This window comes from Macrobrachium nipponense, chromosome 10, assembly GCF_015104395.2.
Source record: "Macrobrachium nipponense isolate FS-2020 chromosome 10, ASM1510439v2, whole genome shotgun sequence".
NCBI lineage: Eukaryota > Metazoa > Arthropoda > Malacostraca > Decapoda > Palaemonidae > Macrobrachium > Macrobrachium nipponense.
In genome coordinates, this window is record NC_087204.1 from 22638509 (window position 1) to 22648508 (window position 10000).

The 10000-nt window shown below is 36.2% G+C and overlaps 1 protein-coding gene across 1 annotated transcript in view; it reads right to left on the reverse strand.

Annotated features, from left to right (window-relative positions):
* LOC135223465 (serine/threonine-protein kinase H1 homolog) overlaps nt 1-10000 on the reverse strand; it is an 81036-nt gene that overhangs the window by 48955 nt on the left and 22081 nt on the right. The window contains exon 2 of the mRNA XM_064261885.1: nt 4680-4896. Coding sequence (XP_064117955.1) covers nt 4680-4896 — 217 coding nt within the window. The remainder of the gene's footprint in view (nt 1-4679; nt 4897-10000) is intronic.

Sequence of the window (10000 nt, forward strand, 5' to 3'; positions counted from 1 at the left end):
GAATCTGACACAAAAGCTAAACTAACATCGGCTTCAGCATACCAAGCCGCCATTTTTCCGATTCCAGAATCCTTGGTAACAGAAGAACTCCTTTCCACCAATTTTGACTGAATATCGACAGGAAGCAATCACCACCAGGCATATTTACAGAAGTGAAACCTAAAAACACTGACAGTATTTTTCACGTCAATAAATTTACTATCAAGTTTCGAAAAAGGCGATAATATCCCTTTCAATGGCAACTAGTCTTCTTCTCCGCGTCCTATACGTATATAAATCATGTTTAGAGAGAGAGAGAGAGAGAGAGAGGAGAGAGAGAGAGAGAGAGAGAGAGAGAGAGAGGCAAATTCCTTCCGACTAAGATAAGCGATTTAAGCTCGCGACAAAAATTTTAAATGCTCACGGAATAACTAATCGATATGTACTGCTCGCACATACTACTACTTTATTACTGCGAATCGTCACGCACTGTAAAAGCTGCAATGAGAATTTGTAAAACACATGAACAGAATAGAAAAGAATATACAATTTGGGCCAATGGCCAAGCGCTGGGACCTATGAGGTCATTCAGCGCTGAAAGGAAAACTGAGATTAAAAAGGGTTGAAAGGTGTAACAGGAGGAAACCCTCAAAACTGCACTATGAAACACTTGTTAGAAAAGGGTGGAAAGTAAGGTGGAGGAGAGAATATGAAGGGAGGTATAGTAAAAGGAATGAAAGGGGTGGCGGCTAGGGGCTGGAGGGACGCTGTGAGAACCTTCCGTAATGCCTACAGCGCACCGCGTGCGATGACTGACGGCACCACTAGCTCCTTGTACAAAAATCAGCAGATGGTACCGAGCTCATACACTTCGTAGATACCGCTATTGAATATAAATAAATTAAAAGAACAAACAGATCTTACAATAAATAGATAACTAATTTGTGGCGAAAAAAAGAGAAAAAAATTATTTAAAATGTATGAACTCATCCTTTAGGAGCTAATTGTTAATTATTTATCTTATGGGTATGAAACTTCAATTCTGCTTTTTTACTTCCAATTCCATATATTATTTTCTGCGTAACTGCAAGAACGAATCTCAAAATAAACGTGCAACTATAAGAAGTGGCTACAGCAGAGCATTTCATTTCAATTGACTTCGAAAGTATGAAAACATAATTCCGAAAGAGGTAATCGTTAATCAGTTATGTTTTGTAATGCGAATTCTTATTTCTATCTGAATCTCTCTGCTTTATTTCGTAATTCGTGAATTATCTTTCCGGCAGCTCAAAAATATTTTATCTTTCCGGCAGCTCAAAAATACTTAAGTGAAGGTGAGTCCAGTCAAGCTAATGGGCACCTTCGGTCTCTGCAAGAGTGGCCAGGGGTCGCAAAAATTGAGTAGACGGGGTAGGGGGGGGGTTGAAGAATGAGGTAGATGGAGACCCAACAAGAGTAGATAGTTGAAGAATGGGGTAGACAGAGACAACAAGAGTAGATAGTTGCAGAATGAAGTCGATGGGATTGAAGAATGAGGTAGATGGAGACAACAAGAGTAGATAGTTGCAGAATGGAGTCGAGGGGGTTGAAGAATGGGGTAGATGGAGACAACAAGAGTAGATAGTTGCAGAATGGAGTAGATGGGAGTATCAAAAATAGAAGGTAATTGTAGAATGGGGTAGATTGAGCACCAACAGTGTATAGTAGATGTAAGAAATGGGTTTAGATGTTGAAACACCAAGAGGAAGAGATCAGCCAGATTGTAAGAATGGGGGTAGCTGGAGCACAAATAGTAGATATGAGTTGTAAAATGGCATTGATGGGGACACCGGTTGTAGACAGTGGTTGTACAATGGGTTAGATGGGGGTCACCAAGAGATATATGGGTTGCAGAATGGAGTTGATGGGGGCAATAAGAGTAGATAGTTGTTGAATGGGGTAGATGGAGTACGAATAATAGACAAGAGGTTGTAAAATGGAGTAGATGGGGCACCAAGAGTGGAAATAGAGCAGCTACTGCCTTTTACAATCAATGGTGTCATCGATAAGAAAACTTGAGACGCAATTAATTAGTAAGACCACCAGAAGGCAAACTTGTTCAGATACCACACTCAATTAGTAGAGGATGAATGTCGGTAATGTTATTGTAGAGTTAATAAATATATATATATATATATATATTATATATATATATATATATATATATTTTTTTTATTTGACTAAAACCCTACAATAGAATTACTGATTATATCAATTTATCTTTCAATCTCTAATATATATTATATATATTATAATATATATATACATAAGATTATATATTATATATATATATATATATAGTATATTATATACAGCTTATCTATTGATATAATCAGTAATTCTATTGTAGGGTTTTAGTCAAATAAAAGATATTTATATACACATTTTATTATATATATATATATATATATATATATATATATATATTATATATAAAAACATTATGACATATAAAAGTTTACTATGTGACACTGCCAAGTTGACAGAGAGAGAGAGAGAGAGAGAGAGAGAGAGAGAGACGAGAGAGAGAGAGGAGAGAGAGAGAGAGTCTAATGGTTTCCAAATCTAGTTCAGACCAACGAACACCAGCAATGAAGATCGTGACAAATATCATTCGATACAACGAAAGACATTCCAAACACTTCGACAAAGCAACTCATTGTGGGAATTAAAAAAAAAAAAAATATAAGGACATCTGGACCATGCAAACGATTAAACCCTGATAGCAAGTGTCACCGAGGGGGGTCCTTAAAAAAAATCACATTAAAAATAATTTCAAAAGAATGTAGTTAAGATTATGAAATAAGACTGCAATAATTAAATAGATTCCAGTACTTTTTATTGGAGGGGAAATAGAAATCATTGAAGTCAGACATATTCCTAATTATATATGTACACACACACGCTCCCACATTCAATACACCTGTGGTTATAGTCTTAAGCGATGGGTTTGAAACATGAATATCAATCAGCGTAGTACAATCGGAAATTTAACATTGAACTTAAAAACTTGGTCGTCATTCATAGGTGTAAAAAGACAGCCACCACTGCAAGGTCGCAGTTATTGCGAGCTATAACTGACATTTTCTGGCCACGAAACAACTGGAGGCCTCACAAAACAGAAACAGAAATCGTGATTGCAACAACTACGAAAACTACAGAACAATCGTGATTGCAACAACTACAAAAACTACAGAACAAAAGCAATGGCACAGAATATAACAAATTATCACAACAACTTGATCACCAATTTTAATAACAATAAGACCACAACAACTTTGAACAACAGCTTTTAAAACAACAGAGCGAAAGCGTTGTTGCAAGCCGCACAGAACAAACAAAAAAAAAACCGTAAACCAAAAAAACCGTAAACAAATAAAACCGTAACCCAAAAAAACCGTAAACCAAATACAGCACAAAAGAGAAACTGCAACAACTTTCAAAACAACAGACCACAAGCAATAGCAAACCACACAGAACTGAGCACAGACGAGAGGCTTACAACAACTTCGACCAACTAACTGCTGGCCAATCGCAACAGAGAGAGCAAATGGCGCTCACAAAACAACTGCAAGCTCGCTCACACAGAATAGACCATGCAGCAGAAGCAGCAGCAGCAGCGAAGAGGCGGCTTTCGCGCTTATTTTGCTGGTGTCTGAAGAGGGATTTATGAATGTTTGGTTTGAGGGCTTCCCCACGCACATTATAGCTTAGCCTCCCTTATACTCTCTCTCTTTTTCTCTCTCTATACTGCATCAGGAAGTGCGCCAGACCGACGAAATTTGTAGCGCTTTGATAGCAATAAGCGTCTTCGTGTGCAAAATCGAACTGATCTCGTCCGGAACAGATACATCAGCAGACGTCATGTATGAAATGACGAGTATACATGCTCATACTACAAACATACTTTGTCATGCTTATACCACAAGAATACTTTCGCCATGTTTAGCACCAGGCCCTCTACTACGGGGATTCTCGTAAACATAAACGAAAATCGGCGAATTTCTCAAATTATGTCACCACTACTGCATTATATACATACATTTCTATATTTAGTAAAATATTATATAAATAAACGGTATCTTTTTGTGGCCATCTACTTTACGTTTGCAAAAAAAAAAAAAAAAAAAAAAAGCCAAACAAAATACACGTACTATATACTGTATTCTATACGCCCATTTCTATATTAAGTATAAACAAATATTTAAAAAAACGGTATCTGTACGGCCGTCTATTTTACGTCCCCCCCCCCCCCCCCCCCCCCCCAAAACCCCCCCACAAAAAAAAAAAAAAAAAACTAATTGGGCCAAACATAAATTATATGTGTAATATACTGTATTATATACACACATTTCTGTAATTTTAGTAAACAAACATTATAATAATAAGCGGTATATCTGTGCGACCGTCTACTTTACGGAAAAAATAAAAAAAACCCTACTGGGCTAAACATAATATGTATATACGTTAAAAAAAACCTACTGAGCCAAAAATAAGATATGCATGTATTAAAATCAAACCAATGGGCCAAATAAGTATACGTGTATTAAAAAAAAAAACCTACTGGGCCACTCATAAGATACACGTGTATTAAAAAAAAAAAAAAAATTACTGAAAGAAAGAAAGAAAGAAAGAAAGAAAGAAGGAAAAAGTGGCCCTACCTCGTCGGAGAGTGTGTAGCTGCCCTTAAGTATCTTCTTGTAGAGCCGCACTCGGTTCTCGTCGAAGAAGGGGAAGTCCCCCCGGAGAAGGATGTAGGTGATGACGCCCACCGCCCACAAGTCCACGGCGTGGGTGTACTGACGGCGGGCCACGATTTCGGGCGCCACGTATTCGGGCGTCCCGCATATCGTGCTCATGAGGACGTCGTCGGCTGACCTGGTTGGTTGGGAAGGAAATTGAACATTATTTTATGCTAATGACGTCATCATCTAAGGATACATATAATTTTAAGCTTGTTGTAATCTTATGGTCTGTCCACACTATAGCGGGCATGCCCGTCGGGCACTTACTACAGCTGTAATTTTTTTTTCTCTCTCTTCTGAAGCAGTGTTACCAGAAATCGTCGGCCAGTATAGTGGAATGGGTTATGGGAACAGTGTTTGGCCGTCGGGGCAATGCCCTCTAGTGTGGACAGGGCCTTGTTGATGAGAGAAAAAAGGGCTACAAGAAATATATTTCCAAATACATGAATTAACATTCAAACTAAATGGACCACCTTTTCAACATTTTCAACTAGACTCTTAAGTATACTACAATGTATACTGCATATAATGAACGCATAAGTAATAGTAAGTAATCATTACATATTTCCAAAACACATAATACAATGAATGTAATGAAACTCGCCTAAAAATTTTGCATATTTTACACTAAAAACTTCAACATTAAAAAGCATGCAATTTATCGTATGAAAAATATGAAAAAATTGCGAATTATTTTTCTTCTAACAAAGTTCAAAGACGTACTACGACTTTTCACAGAAGGAAAGTTATATTTCTAAAAGTTAGGCATTAGCCCAAATTACTAGCGGCGATAAGATATTGCAAACTTCCTCTACTAAGAAAAGCAACGAGACATCTACTTAATTTTTTTTGGAGAATAGAACAGAATAGAATATAGAATTTGGGTCAAAGGCCAAGCGCTGGGACCTATGAGGTCATTCAGCGCTGAAACTGAAATTGACAGTAGCATATTCGAGAGGTGTAACAGGAGGAAAACCTCAAAGCAGTTGCACTTTGAAACAATTGTTAGGAGAGGGTGGAAAGGGAGATGGAAGAAAGAGAATATGAACGGAGATACAGTAAAAGGAATGGAAGGGAATACAGCTAGGGGCCCAAGGGACGCTGCAAAGAACCTTAAGTAATGCCTACAGGGCACCTTGTAAGGTGCACTGACGACACTAGCCCCACTACGGGGTCTTTCTCGAAGACAAGAACGTAATTATATCAAAGTTTATTCAGGCGACCTCTCTCATATCTATGCATTCTTCATAAACTAGAGAAAGCTGTCAATTTCTTTCAGTCCACCTAAATGACAGCAATTAATAAACGAAGATAAATAGAAAAAACAACTGGTTGACTGGGTGACAAGAATCCCGAGGTCCACATCATTTACGGAACCTTGGGCCAAGGGCTCACGCTGGCCTGGCATAAGAGCTGACATAAGGCCTACTTTATCTACTGTTCAAGGGATTCTGCCAACGCAGACTACTAGAGACTCTAAAGCACCTTCTTGGAGGAAGATAACTTTTATTATTATTAGGAAGATGAACCCCATTCACATGGAACCAGCCCACCTAAGGGGCCACTGTCTTTAAATTGAAGCATCCAAAGAATATGGAGTTTATTTACAAGAAGGTACAAGAAATGAGAGAGAGAGAGAGAGAGAGGAAACCACAAAAGTTTTGATAAGAAAATTTACATTAACCACAGTCATTTCTGCCCCATAACAAGTTTGATTTACTAATAATTTCTCATACACAAAGAGAGAGAGAGAGAGAGAGAGAGACCTTACCTTACCTTACAGACCTTACATCTTGTTCGGGTTGCCCCAGGTCCCTCAGTGTGAGGCACCTCTAATGTCTACCAGAGAGTTGCTAGTACATCTTCCGGTATATTTTGCATCTTCCAATCTTGGATGGTCTGGGATGCAGTTTAGATATTTGTCGAGCTTATTCTTAAACACATCTACGCTCACTCCTGATATATTCCTCAGATGAGCTGGCAACGCATTGAATAGACGCCTGCATTATCGATGCTGGGGTTGCGTAGTGGATTAATGTCCTGTGTGCTTTCCTTATTTTTCCCTGTATAGTTTTGGGCACTATTAATCTACCTCTGCTTGCTCTTTCTGATATTTTTAGTTCCATGATTATTTTCTGCTATTCCTTCTATCTGTTTCCACATGCTGAATTATCATGTAGCGTTCTCTTCTCCTTTCTAGACTATATAATTTTAAGAATTGTAGTCTTTCCCAGTAGTCTAGGTCCTTTTAACTTAACTTCTTCTATTCTAGCTGTAAAGGACCTTTGTACACTCTCTATTTGTGCAATATCCTTTTGATAGTGTGGGGTACCATATCATATTGCAATATTCAAGTGGAACTACGAACATATGTTTTATAAAGCATAATCATGTGTTTCAGCTTTTCTTGTTTTGAAGTGCCGTAACAACATTCCCATTTTTGCTTTACATTTTGCCAACAGAGTTGCTATTTGATCATTGCATAACATGTTCCTATTCGATCATCACACCAAGGTCTTTAACTGCTTCCTTATTTGTTGATGGTCTCATTATTAGGTCCTTTATATGCATATAGCTTTCTTTCTCTGTCTCCATAATTTATTGATTCAAATTTATCAGAGTTAAATACCATCCTATTTACCTCTGCCCAATCATATACTTTGTTAAGGTCTCTTTGTAGAGCGTTCCTATCTTCATCACAAGTAATTTCTCTACTTATTCTTGTGTCATCTGCGAAAACTACTCACTACCGAATCCTTAACATTATTGTCTAGTCTTCAATCATAATAACAAACAGTATTGCAGCTAAACACCGTACCTTGCGGCACACCGGATATTACCTTGGCTTCATCCGATTTCTCGTCGTTTGCAATAACTATCTGTTTTCTGTTGTGTAAAAATTCTTTTAACCATCTCCTACTTTATCCACGATATTGTGTTTTCTAATTTTCTTCGCCAATATATTTATGGTCTACTTTATCAAAAGCTTTTGCAAAGTCTAAATAAACCACATCTGTTTTTCATTTCCGGCACATATTTTTGAATATGTTTTTCACGGTGGACTACATTGGGGTTGTGTACTTTCTTTTTTTCCGGTACGAAACCATGTTTGTCCTTTTATTAAACAAATTATTTTTTATTAAATGTTTCATAATATTTTTCTTCATTACCCTTTCATACACTTTCATAATAGTGATGTTAGACTCACAGGCCTATAATTATTGCTCTAGTCTTGATCCACTTTTGAAAGTAGGGGTAATATATGCTAATTTGTGCTCATCATATATCTTGCCTGTATCTACACTTTGTCTTAATAATATTGCAAGTGGCTTTGCGATAGAATGAACTACTTTCTTTAACAAAATAGCAGGAATCCATCAGGCCCTGCAGCAGCTCCATTTTTAATTTCATTAATAGCCTGCACAATATCACTTCATTATATCTATGTCAGCAAATATTCACTATTTTCATCCCTTACTTCTATATCATTATCTTCATTATCGATTCTAGGGGTGAATTCGCTCTTATTATCGTTCTGCCAGTATGTTGCAAATTTCCTTTTTTCATTCGTTAATCGCCCTTCAATTCTCAGAGGGCCTATTTCTATTCTTCTTCATTCATCTTCTTCGCATATGAGTATAATAGTTTGGGGTTTTGCTTGATATTTAATAGGGTTTTTTTTTTTCTTCCAAGTCCCGTTTTCATTTTCTTTTGATTGTATAATCTTTTGTTCTGCATTTTCTATCTTACTTTTAGTTCTATAACTTTCCATGCATTTTTTTCTTTTGCAAGACCTTTTTCCACTTTCTGATTTTCTGGAACAAGATCCTTCTGTCTCTTGGTATGCATGAATGATGTTTAACTTTTCTTCTTCGGTATATATTTTTCCACTATTATCTCCAATTTTATTTATAATATCTCCGTATTTACCCTTATGTCATCACTTACGAAAATGTTATCCCAATCTTTGTTTATTCTTCATTAATTTCTGACCATTTTATATTTTTACTGTAGAAGTTGTATTTTCCATATCCTTCCCACTTTTTCATTTCTTGCTTATCTCTATTTTCACTTGCTTTGGAATGAACTGTTAATTCTATGACATTATGGTCTGAATACTCGCATTATAAACTATTATTTCTTTAACATAATTCATCTAAGTTCATATTCGTTCAAATACTAGGTCTAAAGTATTTTCCTTTCTTGTTGGCAGGTGATTTATTTGTTGAATGTTGTATTCTAGTAGCATATCTAATAGCTTTTCAAATTGCCTCTTATCTTCTGCACTACTATGACTCTCTTTTTTATATGTATAAGTACAACCACAATCTCCTATTCGTTCTTTCCATTCTACGAAAGAAAGTTGAGTCACCAGATAGGAGAATAGTCCAGTCCTTGTGATTTCTACATATATCATCCAATTTTTCAATTATTAAGTCAAACTCTTTAGTATTAGGAGGTCTATATATTACTATGTTCATCAATTTTTCAGATTCAAATTCTACCGCTATTAGTTCACATTCTGAGTTACTATATTTCTCATATATTTTTCCTTGTTTTTTGTCTTTCCCATATATTGCGGTTCCCCCTTGATTCCTATTTTTTCTATCTGATCTATAAGTTTGGAACCCTTTTATTTGATCATCATTCCAGTCTCTTGGGAATACCAGGTTTCACTTATATTCACTTATATCTATTTTCTTTTCATTTTGGGTTAGTTCTTCTAAGTACTCTATTTTTCTTTTTGAGTACTCGTACTAAACAACCCTGCGCATTCATCACTATGATGGTTTGCGTGTTTTCTCCTTCATTTAATACTGATAGTAATAAGGATTTTCCCATGTCTCTTCCGTTCTGGTATGTTGTTCTTTTTTTTCATTTCCAGAAATTCTGACATTAAAAAATCCAACTTTTCCATAATATTTGATCTTCCTTCATCATAATTATTATTTTGTGTCTGAATCTGCAATTTTCTCCGTTTCTGCAATATCATCTTGCATAATAAATACAGTTATTATGCTCTTGAGTAGAATTTCGGAGCATGATGCGTTTTGAAATTTTTTGCTGACTACCTCTGCATATCTCATTGGTGGTTTGCTTTTCTCTTTTACCTGATATTCTTGATTTCTCTCTTTATTTGTTTCTTTTTCTTATTTTGATTTTATTACTTGGGTGGTTATTTATTTGATTATGATTGATTTCATGGCTACAGGGTGCATATATTTGCATTTTTTGTC